The sequence below is a fragment of the Podarcis erhardii genome (assembly GCF_964252035.2).
Source record: "Podarcis erhardii genome assembly, chromosome: 6".
NCBI lineage: Eukaryota > Metazoa > Chordata > Lepidosauria > Squamata > Lacertidae > Podarcis > Podarcis erhardii.
In genome coordinates, this window is record NC_138510.1 from 9,451,181 (window position 1) to 9,471,901 (window position 20,721).

Below are 20,721 nucleotides of genomic sequence, written 5' to 3' on the forward strand. Positions count from 1 at the left end.
GATCCCAAATCCTCAGTGTTTAGGAAAGGCAGGCTTAGGCAGTAATACAGTCATTTTGGACACTACAGGGATTAACACATCAACTTAAGCAGCTCTTATAGCGCAGCTTGAACCATGCGCACATCGTTTACTCAGAAGTATAGCTTTGCTTTCTTTGCATTGTTATGTGGCCCATACGTTCTTAATACATGTAGAAAAAACAAACAAGGCACTTTCACCGGTTATATTTTCATATTTATGACTGCTAATTTGGTTCATGTTGACAAAATTATAATTGACAACCACTTTTGAGCACGTAGCTCTTAACATTTTAGGAATGTGTGGGATAGAAAATATCAAATGTACATACTGCTTACAAAAATGTAGGTTTTACAGTACTTTTCTTAGATTCTCTTACACATTTGGAAATGTGCATTAGTCCCAGCGCAGGGATGTTGCTTAAATTGACTCAATTAGTTATCTTACAAGGACAAAGTTCTTTTGCATACTGAAGAGTGCAGTGACATTAAATTCTTTGCCTAGTCTACAGCTAAGGATCATGTTGCACCCTTATTGAAAGTGTGTTTTACATAATACAGTGTTCTGTATGCATACTCTTCCATTGTCATAATAACCTCTCCTCTTTGAAGAGAGTTCTAATCTGCTTGAGAAATAATGAGGGGAGAATCAGGATATTGTAGCTCTCGCAGGTTTAATGAATGCAGCGTGCATAGCTGTCATGTTCTATAAAATCTGTACCTTCTTTAAAACAAGCACCTATTCCCAGAGAATCCCACCCACCCAATCACATTTTGAAACAGAGATCCTGTTTGTCTCAGCTGATCTCAGAAATACAACTTCTGGACTGTGGCACTTGTGACTCCTGGGTTCCAGTTCAGCATGCTTTGGGTGTTAATTCTTCCTCCTTCTTACAATAGCTTCGCTTTTAGGAAGCTCTAGCATTCCGTGCAAATTGCATTCATGTCTTTTCTACTGCTCAAGTCCATACTTTTATTATATATTCTTTTAAATGGCCTTGAAGTCCCCCTTCATAGGGGAATTTTTAAACTATAAATCAAAGAGCACAATAACTAGAGAAGGAAAATAGAAACTGTGTGCCTTTGGAAATGCTGATTTTTTTAAAAAAGAAATATGGCTTTCATTAAAAGGAAAGAACATTGGTGACTTACCTGTAGCCTCAGTTCAAAGCTAGGTATGGGTTTCTTCTTTTTCTGACTTTTAAAATATTCCATGAATGTGGTCTCCACTGAGCCAAGAAATCTATGCTAGGAATGTTGGTTTTTATGGAAATTTAAGGATTGTCAGTTTAGAGCAATATATGGGGTAGTATGGCCCCCTCTGGTCCTCACCCTGTACTCAGCTCTCACTTGTGGCTCCTAGAAGTTGTCAGCATGCTACAGCAGCCACACCCCAGGAGCAGCTTCGACTGGCCAACTAAACCAGGTGAGGGTACCCAATGGGTCTCAAATCCTAGGTGAGTTTGGGACTTCCCTGCATGTGAAGATTAAGCGGATGAGACTAATAGTGGGTCCAGTGGTCAAGAAGACAGTTTCTGCCCCTGCTGTAGAGGAAGTGAGGGGCAGATGGGGCTCATCAACCTGGGAAGAAGGAAAACTCTGATCCTAAACCTCTGCTTCCTTTGGGAGAAGAAAGGGCTAAGGAGTAAACTCTACACAAATCCGGAGTGGAGTCCCTGAGATGGTTGGATTGCGTCTTGTACAACTCCTGCAGCCAGGCTGATGCCAAACGTATTACTCTGCTTTCCTTTGGAACACATCAGAGAGGCTGAGAAGGCTGCCTTGTTGTCTGGGCAGCCCAGGACCCCCATACATACTGCTCAGGCTTAAACACCATGGAAGGTCATTTTGGTGTTGCCAATGCAGGGGTTTGACTTCACCCCCAGAAGTGTACTCTATTGTCTCTTGAAACAGATGGAAGCCAGAAACAGATGGAAGCCAGCAACACTACGGATCATTTTCCTCATAAACACCACAGGTTGTGTCCAACGCTGCGTTGCAAGCTGAATGTATTTTTGTTGGTGAAGCAGAACGCCACCTCTTCCTCCTTCCCCCTGCAGCATGCTGCCCTGCCCTCAAGTTCTGTTCCAGAGCAATGGAAAAAAGTAGGTCTATAATCCAATTAAATATGTCTTAAGACTATAAAACTCGTACAATTGAATCACTTAAATTTTCATATCAGTAAAAAAAAGTTGTCATCACCAGCCATGCACACGTGTTTGCCTTTTAAGATAGTGCTCATCATATATTTTAGTATTTGCTTTTTTAAAAAATTAAATTTACTCTAATTATCACTTTTTAGGTCATAAAAATATCACTTGATTATACTAAACATTGCCACACACAAAATCACAACTTGATATATAAAGGTCTCAGAAATGAAAATCTTCTTGATATGAAATTCGAACCTGGTTGAGGAATATTAATATTATTTCAAGGGTACACACAACCCTGCCTCCTCTAAAGTGACGGTTAGCAGTTTCTAAGTGTGAAGGAGTGGGAAGCATTTAAACTTATTTTCCACACATACTTTTTATGACAGCATTTCAAAAACACAAATGTAAAACGTATTGTTGAAAGTGGTATTTAATGCTAAGCAGTTAAGAGTGGCGATCTAACATTATGGAGCTAACAAAATTGCAACCATTCATCCATAGCCACCAGGATAAGACATTTCTCATGCATATGACAAATCCATTTACATAGCGAGGGCTGATTCCTGTGTACAATATTTCATAAGTTATGGTTCACAGCCTCCCCCATTTGAGAATAATTCAAACTGATTATATTATATTTTGTATATGCAAACTATTTTATATACACATGAATATAAAGATCCCTAAAAGTACGATTGGGATGACACCCTTGAACTTTCTGTAAAATGCATAGCTTTCTTTCATACCATTTTAAATATTTTCTCTCAAGTTACCCAAAAAACTTTACAGATTAAAGCTGCTTCAGTGTGTGATATTTTAAAAAAACCCAAAGGAAATAAATCTCAACTGTCATATTTAAACCTCTTGGGGAAATCTCACATATTTGGCTCTGAAATTAAATGAATTAAGTAAGCTAATGGAAGTTCCAGTTATCTTTGCACTCTTGGAAGAAACCTTGTGCTCTAAACACACAGGAATCTTCTTAAGCAGGGTTGCAGTTTCTGGTGCAGTGACCTGTTCAACTTTGCGCTGAAAGCTGAAACTCCAAATATTTTCCAAACCTGCACTTTTACATCCAAACCTGCAATTTTACATCCAGCAGCCAAGAACAGGAAGAAAAGCTAGTCATAGTTGAGGAAAGGTTTAGAGCCATTTCACTTTCACTGTTTCACATTGTACTTAAAACAAAAGATCTTTATCCACACGAATTGCAACTCTCTGTTCTTGGTTAAATGCAGCTACAGGTCATTTAACAGGAAACAAATGTCAGGTTTAAAAAGCTAGCCCATGACACTAAAAGTCAGGTGGTCCATTTCGCAACAGCTTAAAACTGTGTGGCATCAGAGCTTCAGTCGGTGAAGACGGACTATATTCAACTAGACTTGTGAAACTAGTATATCTCAAAAGCTTGCACAAGAGTGCCTTCTCTAGAGCCAAGCTTCATACAAATGCCAACAAGTTTTCACAGTAGTCATCAGCAACTATGGACGCACATTTCCCCAGGAACCTCTCCCAAACAATTTCCATATATTTCTTTGAGGTTTGCATGGAAGGGATTCCAAGTATGAGATTTATTGTACTAGCGAGTCCCACTGACTAGCTAAGCATGCTAGAAGCCAAATCGTTTTAGGTTTATCATCTACCCACTAAGTTTAGGTTCTGAATGAATCATCTAAAACGTTACTGAATTGATTGTGCAAACCAGTAGGAAGCTGCTTTCATGTAAGATTTGCATGGGAGGCTTGTGTATGTGTCGGAATTAAAACTACAGTGGCCAGATAGCCACAGGACTATAAGCAGCATTATTAACAGCTTTTCTACTGAATTCTGCCGTTTCCTCAACAGCCCTGCTGGCAACTTAACTGAATGGGTGTTTTGTATCGCCATCTTTGAAATAGCAAGGGTTAGTGCTTAATACTAAACAGCGGAACAAGTGAACATTCCTTTAAGACAGTCATACATGCGATGCAGCATCCCACACCTTAGCAAAAATTACAAGGCAGCAACAAAATAAAGAGGGACTTCATGGAATTACAGGGCCTTTAGCTGGTGTAGAAATAAGCTCTATCACCGTGATTCAAAATACCAGATGGGAATTCCAAGATGGAAGATTTGTAAAATCACAGTTCTCTTTACCCAAGGCAGGAAACTTGATAAAACCTCCATCATCATTATTATAAATTACAGCCCAAGAACTTCCATGCTATTTCAGGGTATCGCCATTACACCAGACGTTTATTCTAACTGGAAATGGCCCCAGCCATAACAACAAAGCTGAATATTTTATACCCACCCCCCAAGACACACTGTTGGCATTAAGGATGTAGCTACCACCCACACCAATACTACAGCTGGTATTATTATTATTTTTTAAAAAATAAACAAAACCCCAATGAAATAAAATCTAATTACCAAGTGATTTCATGTCTTGTTTCAGAGGCATATTTTTGTCATTCTTGAAAACTATAAAATAAAAAGCCTTTATTGTCAGCAATACTTCGAAGAGAACTAGGCCCATCATGAATATAACATTCAGCCCCATATAAATAAGTCACCAAGGTGTGAAAAGCAAGGGAATTATTTCCAATTACAGCGTACAAGCTTCCTATGCTATACTCTATGCAGAAAACAACATTGCCATGAGGTTTACAAAATGATCACTTCAACCAGTTGCTAGTTTATAAATAGGGAATGCATATTTGGCTATAAATTAACACAGAAAATAGTCAATATTCAAGTGAGAGACAGGTTAACTGGAGAGTTGCCAGGAGCTTCAACATTAATTCACTGGCCACTGAAATGTGTTTCAGTAGCCAGACATTACAAACCTTCAGCACAGTATATATATATATAAGAAAGACTTGGTTTTTTGCTTAAAATGTATGACAGTGCATAGCCTAAGTCAGATGGTCAAAGTGATAACAATGCTTCTCAATGCTGATCTGCTGCATTTTAAAAAGGGACCCATCTCCCTTTAAGTATGCTTGCCAAGAAAAACAAAAAAACCCACACACAACCAAATTGCAAAGTCCTGAACTGTAGTAAAAATATTTCAGTCACAGACTGATTAAAAATGTATATAACTGTGCAGTTCCGAGTGTTAAATGTCCACCTGCACATTTTACTTGGGTTCCTCAATTGTCCCCTTGCTGAGGTCTGTCATTTTGGGATATTTTACTTTCTTCTGGTCCAGCTCGTTCTGAGCCCACAGTAGTAATTTCAGTAATTTAGCCAGCTTGGGTGTCGACTCACGATTTTCATAGTCTAGAACAGCTTGGTTAACTTCGCTCCAAACCTAGAGAGAGATGAGCAACTCAGTTTAGCACAATATATGCATATGTCACAGAGAGTCAACGTGATCCACCAACAGTTTTTGACCTGAAGGACTAAATTCCTCTGCAGGTATCATGACCTTGTGCAAGCGACTAAATATCAGTCTCAAGCCCCCCTCCCCCCCCGTAAAATACGAACTATAGAGCTGCAGGATACTGCATAGCACTTTGCAAAATAGAAATATTATAAAAAGTAATCGTCTTTTTCAATTTCCAAAGAAAGAGGTCATGCCAAGAGGCTCTCGGTGGCTATTTCCCAGCTCTGTAACTTCCTTTCAACAAAGCTCAGACGTTAGTATCAAATTCCACAAAAACATCAGCATTTAATTGAAGAGTGTTCCTCTGATAAAAATAAAGCTCCTTATCAAAACCTCAGTATGGGTCTTTTTGAGATAAAGGGAGTGGTAACTTAGAAAGCCTACTGGAGTGGTAAAGGTCATCTATATTTTCCTTTTTCATCCTGTTAGAATAAAACAGAACAAAAGTAACTTCTTGTTCTAATGTTCACCAAGTAAAAGTTGCTCCCAGCAACTGACCAGCTAAAGCAGCAATTCTAACCCCCCTTACCTGGGACCCATTTAATTTAATAGGACTTCCTTCTGCGTAGACACATTGTGCTGTAAAATGTCAGTTGATCAATCCAGAGATTAAACTGGTTCAAGCTTGCTTTTTCAAAACATTTTAAAAATGCTACTCATCCTCAAACTTTGGGGCATAAGATGAACTAAAAATCTAAATAAGCTAACTGAAAGCCACCAGCAAACTTTCAGAAAAAAGCAACATGATTTATTAAAAAAGATGGTGGAAAGTGAAAACCTGTACAGACAGCTTTTCTTTATAATGTACAGTGCTACCTCAGGTTAAGTACTTAATTCGTTCCGGAGGTCTATACTTAACCTGAAATTGTTCTTAACCTGAAGCAACACTTTAGCTAATGGGGCCTCCTGCTGCTGCCACGCTGCCGGAGCCCGATTTCTGTTCTCATCCTGAAGCAAAGTTCTTAACCTGAGGTACTATTTCTAGGTTAGTGGAGTCTGTAACCTGAAGCGTATGTAACCTGAGGTACCACTGTAATAAAGGGCAAATCTTAAAAGTGCCCTTTTAAGAGGCATGTAGCATCTAATTTTTTGTTACAAGGGATTAAGCGCAATTACTTTCTGTCTCTGCATCATGTTGAGCAAGTCTCCAAAAGGTGATTCTTCTGGGTTATCGAAAGCAAGCAGGGCAAGAGTGCGCTCCATCTCAGTCAGGCATTCCCGGCTCTCCTCGCCTTGTTCCGCTAACTGCGTCTGAGCAAACTCCAGTGCAGCTTCTGTTTCACGCTGCCGAATCAACTCAATTAAATGCTGTTGCTGCACCAGCCAACCAAAAAAAGGAAACAAAAAAGAAATAGGGAGACTGTACAGAAAAATTAAATACAGTTCATTCAGTTTCTTTCACTTGATCAATGTTCTTCTAAAAATATGTCAGCTGAGCATTCAAGTGAAGCCTTTAAATTAGAACTTGGGAACTAGCTACTGAAAAGAGTGTTAAAAGCAGCAATGTCAGAGAAATCAGGTTACATTTCCTAGCATGAATTTTCTCTTGCTTCCCTATGTTAACTGTGGTTTAATAGTATGCCTGAATCAGCACTAACAGTGGTTAATGGTAACTAGTTTCCCTCTCAAAACAGGCGCTACAGTTTTCTTCAATTCCTAATTTGAAACTCAGGTTAAGATGGAAACTATGGTTGACCAAGACAACGGTTAACAACACTGAATGCTAAACAATGGTTAAAGCCCCCAGGAGAAGGAAGCGGGCATACAATTCTGCTGCTTATTCCTATCTACACCAGGCCAAAGTGTGTTAAGAACGCACACCATACATACAGGATACCAAAACAGAAGAAGAAAAGGCTTTCCGAATATAGCAACCTTCCTTCACCACTGTCAATTAGTTTTAAATGTAATCAATGCCAGTTTCAATGTGAATCTTACCTGTAAGTGGAAGTAAAGGTACCGGTTCGTATCTAACAATTCTGGGTGAAGGCTGTTGATCAGTGCAATGGCTTCCTGAATCTGGCCTTTGAGGATCATCTCTCGAATTTTTATTCTTTCATCCAGGGTCTCTAAATCAACACTGGGCTCAATTCCAGACTCCATCCGAAACTTTTCTGCTGCCTCTTTGAAGCCTTCTGAAATGCAAAAAGAAACTGCTTGCAGAAAATGGAAATCAATTCAATCAATCAATCAATCAATCAATCATATTTGTTTGTCACCTTTCCAAAATTAAGACAGCTTACAACATTAAAAATCACATAATTAGAAACACAGCAAAAGCAGTCATAAACAATAAACAAAACATCAAAAAGTGCAAAACCAAATCAAACAATATCTACATAAATGGCTAAATTGGAACAGTAGTACACTCGATATTTCCATAAATCCAGTTTCTTAAAACAGGATTCATCTAATGAATTGACAAAGGCCTCTTCTTGCTCCCCCCAATTGGTCAGGTATGCTGTCAGGAGAACCTCCAGAACAGTGTACAGGGGGAAAGGTTAGTAAATTCTTGCAATACACAAATACTCCCATGATGTCTCAAATGAATACCCGTACATGGTTATTGTGGTAACTTTATTTTCTAAACCAGCTGACTGATTACCTGTAACAAGGTAGTTCATGATCAAGCGGTTCATGTCAGCTCTCTGGATGTGCAAATTATTAAGTTTTTCCATCCACTCGTCTTTTGTGATTTCATCGGGTTTTTCGGCATAACTCATTCTTGTCCCTCACTAGGGTGAGAAAAAAAACAGGCAAGATAAATTACTGTGAGTGAGCAGATACAAGAGAACAAGCAAATACCTCATTACTTTTCCGAGATGGCTTTTACTGTTCACTCCGTAAAAAACAGCAACCAGAGACAGTAAACTTATGCACGTCCTGATTTCACAGCTTGTACTCCATCAGGACAGCAGCTCAGTTTAGAACACAAATGTTCTGTGTGCAGAACATCCCAGGTTCTATTCCCCTGCCAGTTAAAACATTCTCAGATAAACAAGGGTTCCGGTTGGGACACAGAACAGCCACTATCAATCAGAAGAGACAATTCTGGTCTAGATGGTCCAGTAATCAGTCTTGGCATAAGCAAACTTTCTATGCATAGATCAGCTGGCAGGGGTGTGTGTTTGAAGACTAGAAAGACTAGTAAGCGCAAATCATGAAGTCAGGATATAGGTGAGTTGTCCCATATATTAAAGAGGGAGTAGGGGGAAATCAAACCCACCTGTTATATGCAAGGGTCACATATTTAATGAGCAGTTCTACCCTAAAACATGGCATAAGTATAGAATGGTTAATACATCTTATCAAATGCTCATCACAGTACATACACTGTTAACTACAATAAAAACAGCACTACATATTATTTGTATGTTGTAAACAATTTTTATATGTACATAGTTGTAATTCTATCAGTGTTTATTGTTTTTAATAATTGTTTATATATTTTGAGATTGTTTTTATCTGTAAGCTGCCTTGAGTCCCATAAGGGAAAAAGGCAGGGTATAAATAAATAAATATATAATAGTAGTGCTATTGTGACGTGTAGTGGCAAGCACCTAATTATTAGCATTTATACATGTAGTGTTTTTTGAGTGCACAAAGGAGTTTTATATATATCCTCACAGTAATTCTCACAACAATCCTACAAAGTAGACAAGTGTCTTTACACCCCCGTGTCACAGAACAAAGGCAGAGGAAATGTTGGCTTGAATATTGACACACATTGGCGGAGCTGAGATTTGATTTTCTGGTTCACAGCTCATCTTCTGATGACATATTACTAATTAGAGCAAATGGCCATGTCACAAATATGAAGGCATTTCAGATCTGCTTTCACACCTAGCTGTTCTTGCTGTTCTCTCTTAACTTTGCCATGATCCAAAAGCACTTTTCAAACTATCAAACACTGCAGAAGTGGGGTAACTGGGGGCAGGCACAATAATGGAATGGTTTGAACCCTGAACAGAAGCATTCCACGCTGCAATGTTTTGTGGCAGGGTCTTATTCACAGCCTTTAAAGTGACTGGACAAATTGATGGGGGACAGGTGTGGAAGCACATTTAAAAATGACAGAAAAAAGAATTTGGTCGGCATGCCTCTGGTTACAAGATGTGAGGTAAACAGCAGATGAAGGTTATCCCCTACACAGTTTGTCAACTTTAGAAACACTAAAATAGAAAGACACTGGTCTGATCCAGTTACACAATTTATACTTTCTTATGATAGAAGGAATTAACAAAGAAAAATGCTTCCTGCTTACACATCTCAGTCACAAAGAAACATTTCCAGCACAACCATAACCATTTCTACTCATATGTTAAGTCCTAGAGAATTCAGTGTCATGTAGCCTTAACAAGATGTGTAATTTCTTACACATTCTTATTTATAGATAAGTTAATTGACCCTAGAATTGCTCTTAATAATGGGCAGGCAGCACAGAAATATAATATTCAATACAGACCGAAAATGATTTGAAATGCCTTTCTTTCAACTTGTTTCCATAGAACTGTAGCTTAAAAATGAACAGAAAATATGCAAAGCACTATGGCTCCAATGAAGCATTAAAGAGGTGAAATACTTAATTGGGTGTAGCACAGAAAGCTACTGTAGTCAGACTACCACATTCAAAACAAGTCAGAACAAAATCTTGGGAATAAGTTTCAGTGAGGCTTTGCAGCAACTAAACATACATATGCTATTAGTTTCACTGTTAATAATGGGTCCTGAGCAATCACTCCCTCAAACACTAAGCTTCCTGTTTGTAAAATAAATGAACTAAGTCCCATGTTTATTTGTTGGAAGGATAGGTAAATAATCTTGGAATTGCTATTAAGCTGTATGGTTTAATCCCACCCTTTTTGGGTGCACCAAGGCTGAACACCAGACTGAAAACTGGTGTCTTGCTGCCATGAAATGTATCTTACTCAGTCTAGATGATTCCTTGACAAAATTTTAGGTTTAGTCACTTATCACTCACTAGCAACACTACCACCTCTGTACAGTCTCATTAGGTCTTCAAGGATAGCATAGGCTGAACTGAAAAAACTGCTGAGGACTGTGTTGCAAAATATACACCTCGTAGGAGTCTCCAGTGATGAGCTAACCGGAAGCCCTTTAAAGATAAAGCTCAAGCAATGTGTCACAATAAACACCTAAACGGAACTGCTGCGGAATCTATTAGGATAGATGCATCCCTTTGATACAGCTCCATCCAGAACTGAAACCGCTTTCCTCTTTCCAAAGCTCTGTTAAAAACCAACTCGTCCCTAATTAAGACACGTGACATCCGAGGATGGTTACGAAGTTCACGGGTCGAGAAAAGATCGGTCTTTCTTTTTTCATTTTGCTTGCACGGTATATAGGTTCACACGTGTACTGAGTGCCGAACGCTCCGGTTTCCGATAGAACACAAACAAAAGTCACTCCGAATATGAACCACGTGTGTTGTTTCTGGGTAAAACCGAAACGTAAAGAAAGCCTTTCCCCTCCTCCCCCCCCATACACACACAAAAAAAGGTTCAGAACGAGAAGCGCCTTTTTAAAACTTGAGAAGAAGAGGCGCTCCAAATCCGTTTCGCACAACGCAGGAATCGGATCCAGTTTCTCCCTTTCGTTCTCCCCCCTTTTTTTTTAAAAAAAGGGCTCCATGAAAGCTTGCATTTCCTTGAAATAAAAACGAGAGGGAGCATCGCACAAATAATAACAATAAAAAGAAGCGAAACCCCGAAGCTTGTCCCTGCCCCTTCAGGGAAAGGGCGAGACAGGCGCGAAGCGGCGGGGAGGCCGCGTCGTGTCAAATGGGGGGGGGGGAGAAAGAAGGGAAAAGCCCCAGTAAGGAAGAAGAAGAGGCGGCGGCGGCGGCGGCAGAGTCTCCCGCGACAGGAGCTGCCCGCCCACCGCTCCTCCCGGTCCTTCCTCTCGCCCGCCGAGAGCAGGCCCAGGCGGGGGCGGACCCCTCGGCGCCACCAGGCAGGCCTCACGCCGCCCCAAAATGGCTGCTTCCCCCTCAGCCGCCGCCACGGAGAAGGCCTCCAGGCCCCTCACGGGGTGCCGCCGCCGCCGCCGCCGCCGCCGCCTTTCCTTCCCCCCTCCCACAGGTGACCCTCTCCCCACCGGCGCCGCCATTTTACTCACCGACCGAGCTCGCCGCCTCCTCCGCCGGGCCTTCAACGCCAGGCCCCGTCACCTGCTCCGCCCCCCTCCTCCCTGCGCCGCTCTCGCTCCCGCTCCCCCCCCCTCACACCCCCGCCGCCGGCCTCTCGCAGGCCGCGCCTCTCGCGAGAGCTCCGCCAAAGCCGCCCTCAGCCAATCGCCTCCGAAAGGTCGCGTGGATCATAGAGACGAGGGAGAGGGGGGGGGATCGGCACTGAGGGGAAAGAGGGAGAGACGGTCTATAGAGAATGGGCGTCCTAGAACGGCCTAAGAAATCGTAGCGTTTGAAGGCGCGGCAAGGGAATCTTTGGCCCGGCGTGGGATTCGAACCCACGACCCCGTGATTGAGAGCCTCATGCGCTACCGGCTGAAGCTGTTAAGTTCTAATTTATAAAAAAATAATAATAATTCTCAAGCGAAATACAAAAAGGAAACGATAAAGCTGTTTAGTAAAAACAGTAAAACAGCATTATAGAACCTGATGACTACAGGTGCAGGTAATTCATTCTGATGGAAGTGGTAAAGCCTGGGTGAAAAGACGTCCTTCTTGTGGCTCAGCGTTAGAACTAGTGACTTGCGTGCAGAAGGTTGGAGATTCATTTCCAGGTGTGTCTAGTTCGGGCTGGCAAGGTCCCCTGCAAACTGAGTAGATGTTATTGGGATACACATTGAGGAAGTGCAGGTCCCTAAGAAGAATCCCAAATTGCTTGGAAGAGCTATCCAGCAGAAGCCTATTTGCAATTCTGGCAACAAAATTGTTTCTATCTGTGGTTGTGTCTCCACCCTGTGCACCAAACCAGTTTCACAGGTTCTTCCACGACTGATTGGCTAAGGTGATTTATTTACCGTAAGTCATACAAATAATTACACTGATATTCATCAGTATCAAACTTTATTTCAGTCACAGACCAGCGTAAGATAAAACACATGGATAAATGGAACACATAAGACTTTAAACAGGTAAAGAATAAAAACTAGTAATTAAGAGGTAAAGGTAAAGGGACCCCCTGACTGTTTAGTCCAGTCGTGGACGACTCTGGGGTTGCGGCGCTCATCTTGCTTTATTGGCCGAGGGAGCCGGTGTACAGCTTCCAGGTCATGTGGCCAGCATGACTAAGCCGCTTCTGGCGAACCAGAGCAGCACACTAAGCCGCTTCTGGCGAACCAGAGCAGCCCTTCCCACCAGAGCGGTACCTATTTATCTACTTGCACTGCGTGCTTTCAAACTGCTAGGTTGGCAAGAGCAGGGACCGAGGCGGGGATTTGAACTGCTGACCTTCTAATCGGCAAGCCCTAGGCTCTGTGGTTTAACCCACAGCGCCACCCAGGCCCCAATTAAGAGGTGATTATATCATTAAAATATCAGAGCCATTTACTACTATTACACAAAAAACATTTTTTTAAAGGTACAATCAGAAATCAGTTATTATGGAGAGAGGTATTCTTCTTTGCCTTATTTTTTATTTATAAAAATAGTTATACGTGTACAACTATTTTTTTAAAAAAAATTGAGCAAATGATCTGCTGCTCAGATAGCCCACTATCTGGTAAAATAGTAAATAGGTAGTTTGCTTCCTTTTGTCAAGTTACTTTTTGTGCAAGCATATGAAAGGTAACTTTTCAGTTGCATTATCTACATACACGTTAGTTTCCAGGTATAGGTCTGGTAGAGGTAAAAGGTTAAGAAGGTTAATTGTAAAAGGATTTCAACTGTTTCCCATGTAGCTGCTTTTGACATATATAAAAACAACACATTTACAAACCTCCCTATACAGGGCTGCCTTCAGATGTCTTCTAATCTAAAGGTTGTAGAGTTTATCACAGGCATAGGCAAATTTGGCCCTCTGCATGTTTTGGGACTACAACTCCCATCATCCCTAGCTAACAGGACTAGTGGTCAGGGATGATGGGAGTTGTAGTCCCAAAACATCTGGAGGGCCGAGTTTGCCTATGCCTGTCCTAAGGGAAAGTGGGACATTCTGGCATGCAAATCAGAAACCTGGAGGGCATCTGTAAATCCAGCACTGTCCCTGGAAAATAGGGACACTTGGAAGGGCTGAACCTATAACCATAGCTGTCAACTTTTCCCTTTTCTTGCAAGGAATCCTATTCGGAATAAGGGAATTTCACTTTAAAAAGGGAAAACGTTGACAGCTATGCCTATAACCCACCCGTAATGGAAATCCAGAACGCTTCTCAATACTGTAGAGTGGTACCTTGGTTTAAGAGCAGCTTAGTTCATGAACAACTTGGATTAAGAACGTTGCGCCACTTCCTCCTCCCGCTCAGAGGGGGCGCTCGATGCCTTTCCTTGCCGCTCTGCACTGCTCTCCCACCAGAGAGAAAGACCTTCGTAAGTTTCCGCTCTCTCTGTGGTTCCTTCCCCGCCCGGATTCCCTCTGGGCGCCTTCCCAACTGCCACTGCGCGAGACGGGGCAGAGCGTCCTCCTCCCCCCCCCCTCCCCGCAGCCCAACGCGCACCGCCTCGCGCGCAGCTACCTCGGGCGGCCATTTTGGCGACGGGTTCCTCTCAGCCTCGGCGCGGGCGGAGCAACAAGTCTGAAGGGAGCCGTGAGGGAAGGAGAGGAGGAGGCGGAGGGAATGGAAATGGCGGACTCCGCCGCCGCCGCCGCCGCTCGTCTCGGCTGAGGCCCAGGGAGGGAGAGAGGCGCCGGCACCGAGGCGGGAACGCGCTCCCTTTCTCCCCCATCCCGAGTCTCTTTGCCCCCCCTAGTTTTCTTCGACCCCCTTTTCCCCTCCTCTACGGTGAGTGAGGGACAGCCGCTTCGGGCCTGGCTGGAATATGGAGGAGGAGGAAGGCGGCAGGCAGCGCGGGCGGTGGGGGGGGGGCGGGCGGGAGGAGCGACCTCGCCCCTATCTCGCCGTTTCTCACCCCCCCCCCGGGGGGGGTTAGGTCGAGATCAGGGCCTTTAAAACCGCCGCTCGTGCAAGCCCCGCGGTGTGAGACCACAATTGGGTGACGTCGGAGGGCTTCGTGACGCCCCCGGTAAAAGGCACCCCCCGACACCTGAACGTGGGAGGCTGTGGGGGCTGTTGTTGTTTTTTTTGGGGGGGGTGAGGTGGAGGTGAGGGAGGGGCGCCCAGGAAATAGCTCCCCCGCCCGATGTGCGATAACGTGGCCACCAGAGAGAGAGGGAAACGGAGGAAGGGCGAGCTTGCGGTGTGTCCCCCCCCCCCTTTAATTACAGGCCTTCCGGGTAATTGTTTCAGGATCCGCTTGGCGTGTTAACAGCACTGTAGTAAGTAGACTCCGGCCCTCGCCGCTCTAAACCCTGCAATTCGTGGTTTGGGGGGGGAGGGCGGCATCATCTCTCCCTCCTCTTTATTGTCTAACAGGAAGAGTGACCTTATTTGAGCTTGCCGGCCTGTTTTTCGGTGGCGAGCCTGACCCCACCTTCCTTTGGTTTTCGATTAAAAATCTCTGATTTTTCCTCCGGCTGCTTTTGCCGCGATCTTTATTTTCACTTTATTTCTCCAGCGGTAGCCGCCTTTCCCTTCGCTTGCATGTGTGAAGCTTCGGTTTGTGGTTTTAGTTAAGGTGATCACGTTCCAGGGGTGGGTGTGTATTATTTATTTGCACACACATATGGTGATCACGTTGCAGGTATATATATACATACACCTGGAATGTGATCACCATATGTGTGTGTGTGTGTGTGTGTCATCGTAAACGTAAGCCCTGTTCAGTCCAGCAGAACTTAATTCATAGGTAAGCGTATAGACGATTGTAGCCTAGGGCTAGAATCTTGTACACTCTTACTTGGGAGTTAGTCTCATTGAATTCAATGGGGTCTACTACTGAATAGGCATAGAATTGCACAGTGAATAGTTCAAAGTGGAGGTTACGACCTCTTGCCTGTTCGGTAAGGTCGATTTTATTTTTGTCTGGAAGGCTGTTCCTGCCCACCAATGAAGCTGCCTCCTTTAAGTGTAGTCAGTCTCCCCTGCCCACTATAAATGGTTTTCATGCCTTACTGTTTTGTGTGCTTAGAATTTGGCAAAGGGTAAAATTCTAATTTTTGCTCCAAATACACTGAATAATATAAAAAATGAGGTGTTTCAATAATAGCATGGTTAGGGCAAGTTGTATGCATAACACTTTCGAAAGGGAGAACTGGACATTATTTTTGTTACATTAAGATACTTATTAATACACGTGTGTAGCTAGATTCCAGTTAAGTCTGTTGTGGCAGGCCTTCATAAGCTTCTGCACAAAAATAACAACTGTATGGTTAATAATACCTAATAATAGGATTGAAGCAGTGCTTTTTTCTGGGGGGACGCAGGGGTATACCCCTAAACATTTTGTGAAACTAAATTTGGCCTCATTGAGGGGCAGTATTTCAATATGAGTAGGAAAATGAGAGTATCGCTAAATATTTTTTTAGGAGAAAAGCACTGGATTGAAGAGTCTAATCTTCTGTTCCATGCAATCCTATAAGTTCCATTGAACTATTGTTTCGTAGTCATGTATAGGATTGTGCTATAAAAGTGCAACTGTTTGCAGGCAGTGTTTGAAATTAGCCAGGCGCGTTTTGCGACTAGTGTGGGTCCAATTGTGACCACGCAGAGATCTCTGGATGCCAGGTTATTCCTGGGGGAAAACAAAATGTCACTTCAAGAAGGATCAGAAATATTTTCCTTGAAACTTGATTTGTTTTATTCTGGATTGTTTTATTTGATGTTTTAATGGGTTGTAAACAACTTTGAGATTTGTTTTTTAAAATACAGTGGTGCCCCGCAAGACGAACACCTCGCAAGACGGAAAACCCGCTAGACGAAAGGGTTTTCCGTTTTGGAGGCGCTTCGCTAAACAAATTTCTCTATGGGGTTGCTGCGCAAGACGAAAAAATCTTGCGAGTTCCTGCGGTTCCCCCCCGCTTTTTCCCCCTTTTCCTAAGCCGCTATGCCGCTTATCAGCTGTTCCGCTGATAAGCCGCTTAACAGCTGATCGCTAAAAGCCGCTAGACCGCTAATAGCGCTAAGCCGCTAAGCCATCAATGGGCTTGCTTCGCAAGACGAAAAAACCGCTAGATGAAGAGAATCGCGGAACGGATTCTTTTCGTCTTGCGAGGCACCACTGTATAAAGTGTTATACAAATGAGATGAATAATAACAACAACAACCACCCCCATCGGGTGCAGGGGGTGGCGCCTAAACAATCCATTGTGGTGACTGCAACCTTGGTTTAAGGTGCAATTTGACAATTAGCTTATATATGTGAGTTTCTAACATTGTGTGCTTACTCAGGAGTAAGTCTCATTGTGTTCAGTATCTTCCTTTCCCCAATAATATGTATTTTGGATTGCAGTCTAGTGCTTACAATAAAGTGTGTGAGAACTGGAAGAACTGGCAGTTTCCCAGCAGTAGATAGGTAGATAACTCAGTTGTAGGATACGGTTCTTACTACTGCATGCTTACTCAAGTGACTTTAGAATCTTTTTATATGTTACCTTTTTAACTTCTGAAGCTGACTTTATTATACTTCTTAATACTAAACTGTGTGTAGTCTGCTGTGGTAATGGAATGGAAAAGCTTTAATTTAATTTTTGTTTCCCTATTTTGGTGCTGGATGGTTTTTAAGGACAGTAAAAGTCTAAATTTTACTTTCTTTAAACTTCCCAATAAGATGACCCACCTTGAATTTGGAAATGTGTGGAATTCAGTCCAGGTGATTAATTCCTATCGACAGAACTCCTATTCTGAGAAGTTCAATTTTGCTTGTGTGTAATTTCCTTTGTCCTTTATGGTTCCTTCTGGAGCAGAAGGTACATTTCCATCTTGCTGTCCTTCGCATCATATGATAACCCTACCATGGTGACATAATAGGTCATTATGAATTTCATAACAATGCAGGTTTCACTCCTTTTAGTATTGTTTTTGTGGTAAAGTAAATGGTAAATGCCTTTGATGGGGTTTGTTTTGCTCGGTGCCCAGCAGTAGGGCATTGATAACATAAGATACCAACTTTTGTTCATGTATAGTTTGACAGTTTACCATTCTGTCTGCTAGTGCTTCATTGTTGCTTCTCCTTAGATATATCCTGTACTGTACTGTAGTAAATTCTCTCCCTTCTTCCAATTTCTGGGTAGCAAATACAATCATTTTATCTTCTGTACTACTATTAGTACACTTCTGATGTTGCATAAATGTATAATAGTATTACTTAACTTTATATATTGATATGATTACTCAAGATGGCTTTGGGTCCTGGTCTCAGATTGTGCTCAGGGTTGCAATTCAGCAGAAGTGAAGAGAAAAACGTTCTATGTAGAGGTTGTTAGGCTACATCTGTTTTCTCAGACATTTTCAGGCGGTTAATTCTTAGTACAACTGATGGATATATTTTTGTATATTTTAGCTGTATTGTTTTATTGTACAGTGGTACCTCGGGTTACAGACGCTTCAGGTTGACTCTGCTAACCCAGAAATAGTACCTCGGATTAAGAACTTTGCTTCAGGATGAGAACAGAAATCGTGCAATGGTGCTGCAGCAGGCCCCATTAGCTAAAGTGGTGCTTCAGGTTAAGAACAGTTTCAGGTTAAGAACAGACCTCCGGAATGAATTAAGTTCTTAACCCAAGGTACCACTGTATTGCCCTTATTTTTGTAAACTGCCTCATAATCATTCTGGTGAAAGGCAGTATATAAGTTACTTTAAATAAAAGTGTTCATATTTTTTGAACTAGCTTACCAGTATATGTTTTCAGGTGGAATTAATCCTGGGTTTATTACATATCTTTCTAGGGACATAGGAATAAACATACTCCTTTGACTGCCTTGAAGTTTGGTTAGAAGAGTTCTGTAGTGATGTATTTAAAATATTTTTCCGCCTAGGCCAATAGTTGTGTCATGTAAAATTTAAGCATTGGGTGTGCTAATCTGTAAGTTGTTGGTTCAGCTCTCAGAACTGAACCACCACACAAAAAGCATTGGCAGCCGACGCTTCTAAATCAGGGCTAGGGAACATGTGGCCTACCAGATTGCTTAAATACATGTCCCATCATTCCTGACTATTGGCCATTCTGCATGGGGGTAATGGGAGTTGAAGTCCAATAACACATGAAGGGCCTGCATTAAAGAAATCAACTTGGGCAACAGGACTTTTGGTTAACTCTTCTTGCCCTGCAGTTGGCTGTATGCCCCCCAAAATCTGCTTTGCAGGGTTTCTTAACCATCCTCAGCAGATTTGTGAGACCGTAGGAAGAAAGATATGAAGGAGTGTGTGAGAGCAGGAAAAAGTAGTTCTGAGAGCTAGAAGGTGAGATGGAATTGATTTTTGCAGCTGGTTTGAAAGTAGGATCTCTGACAGAGTCATCAATCTCACATCCATTGGATGACCAAATTATCCAGCCAGCAGATGCCATGGAGCCACACCCTAAAATTTTTAAATGATAGAACCTGAGGAATTTAAATAAAAACAATCCGAACTATCCAATTCCAGTGTACTACTCTTTCGTTTATTGTCTTCTGTCCCCTCCAGTCTCCAAATTGCCAGCTCTCCCATGGTTGGCTTGAATTATCCCTGCAGTGCCAAACTTGAATACATTAGTCAACTTCTCATAAGTCATTTCTTGCTCTCCAGAAAACATTCCTCGGCCCAAATAATTGTCCTCTGCCCCAATTTTGGTAGAGCAGACATCGCTATCATTTAGTTGTCCTTCTCACAGTTCACCACATATCATTCTGCACCATCCCTCTTTGCTGTAAATACAGGAAAATTATAAATTATGTGTTCTTTTCTCTCCAGTTCACAGTACTATACTCCACATTTCTTGGCACATGGCGCTACTAATTAAAGGGACTAGTGGTGGAAGAAGCAGATGCTATGGCAAGAAAGATCGCAATTGCTGGGTTAACTCCATTGCTCTTCTAAGAAACTCAGATTTTTTGATCTGAAAATGGTTTGGTAATTTGCTTAGCTTATGGTAGGGTTGTTGCAGGCCACACTCAGACCCCAAAGGGTTCGCTCTGGAAAGGCCCATGTTGGACCCGACAGATTTATGGCACTGGGGACTCAAAATTCATGTCTTGTTTGAATATATGCTGTTTTGCTTATTGTTATCTCTGGATGTCTGTATGGTTCTCCATGATCGGTGTGTTTACTTGTAAATACAGAAGTATTACAAAGATACCATATGTCTCCAGTGTTCACCCTTATTGTTAGGAAGCAAACCTTGAGCTTTCTACCTCTTGAGAACAGTACTAGTTCAAGGAATTTTGCTTCCTGAAGCAGAGGCCAAGTAGTACCCTCCTGCAACCTGTTTGGGCCAGCACTTTGAAAAAAAAACATTACTCAGGAATTGGAGCTGTGTGAAGCAGGCTGCTTCATTCTGTTGTGTCCTGCTTGAGAAAGTGGAGCAAGCAAGCTCCCCTTGTTATAATGGTACGATTGACTAGAGAATGACCTGGGATAAACTGAAATATAGTGAAAATATTTTGTAACTTAGAAGCAGAAAATAATTTGAGGTATTTTATATGAGATATCTAGTGTATTGTTCTTTTGGTGAGGCTGTACAGCATGCATGATAGAAGCATATACAGTAAGTCATATCTCAAATAAGTCTGGTGCAGAATGGTGCCTTGGTAGTAGTCTTTTTTTCTGAGAAGTCAAAATTCAGTGACATTTTAGGAAGGAAATAAGTATTACTCAGTTTTGTAACAGAATGTAAAGGGCTTATCAGGTGATTACAAAAAGAAACACCATCACCTTAATCATTGAAACCTGAGAGACTTTATGGGCTTTGTGCTTTTCTCAGCACAACTAAACTAGAACCCCAGTCATGAGAGAGTTTACTTTAAGTAAATTTGATTCAGTGACCCTTGCCTACAAGTAGTCAGCTTAGTCTCACTAAGAGATTTAAGTTGGGTCTGGAGCAATTGGAGGTAGAATTATGTTGGAGGAAAGTAATAAAATCTCAGGAGAGTTGAAGGTTGAATTAATAGTACAACCATACTATCAAGTATGGTTCAGCTTGGTAGACAGAGGATAAGATGAGGG

The 20,721-nt window shown here is 42.0% G+C and overlaps 2 protein-coding genes across 6 annotated transcripts in view; one reads left to right on the top strand and one right to left on the bottom strand.

Annotated features, from left to right (window-relative positions):
• Positions 1-2,587: 2,587 nt before the first annotated feature.
• Positions 2,588-11,799, bottom strand: GID8 (GID complex subunit 8 homolog). The gene is made up of 5 exons (XM_081868121.1): positions 11,682-11,799; positions 8,149-8,278; positions 7,482-7,678; positions 6,660-6,857; positions 2,588-5,468 (listed from the first exon to the last, which is right to left on the bottom strand). The coding sequence occupies exons 2-5, from the start codon at positions 8,264-8,266 to the stop codon at positions 5,295-5,297; spliced, it is 687 nt and encodes a 228-aa protein (XP_081724247.1). The 5' UTR covers positions 8,267-8,278; positions 11,682-11,799; the 3' UTR covers positions 2,588-5,294.
• A 2,536-nt stretch (positions 11,800-14,335) lies between these two features.
• The window catches only part of DIDO1 (death inducer-obliterator 1), a 67,147-nt gene continuing 60,761 nt past the window's right edge, over positions 14,336-20,721 (top strand). The window contains exon 1 of one of the 5 annotated variants that reach the window (XM_081867429.1): positions 14,336-14,465. The gene's annotated coding sequence lies outside the window, so the exon portion shown is untranslated. Of the gene's footprint in view, positions 14,466-14,791; positions 14,960-20,721 lie in introns of those variants that run through there. The other 4 variants (XM_081867434.1, XM_081867428.1, XM_081867430.1 and 1 more) reach the window with 4 other exon arrangements.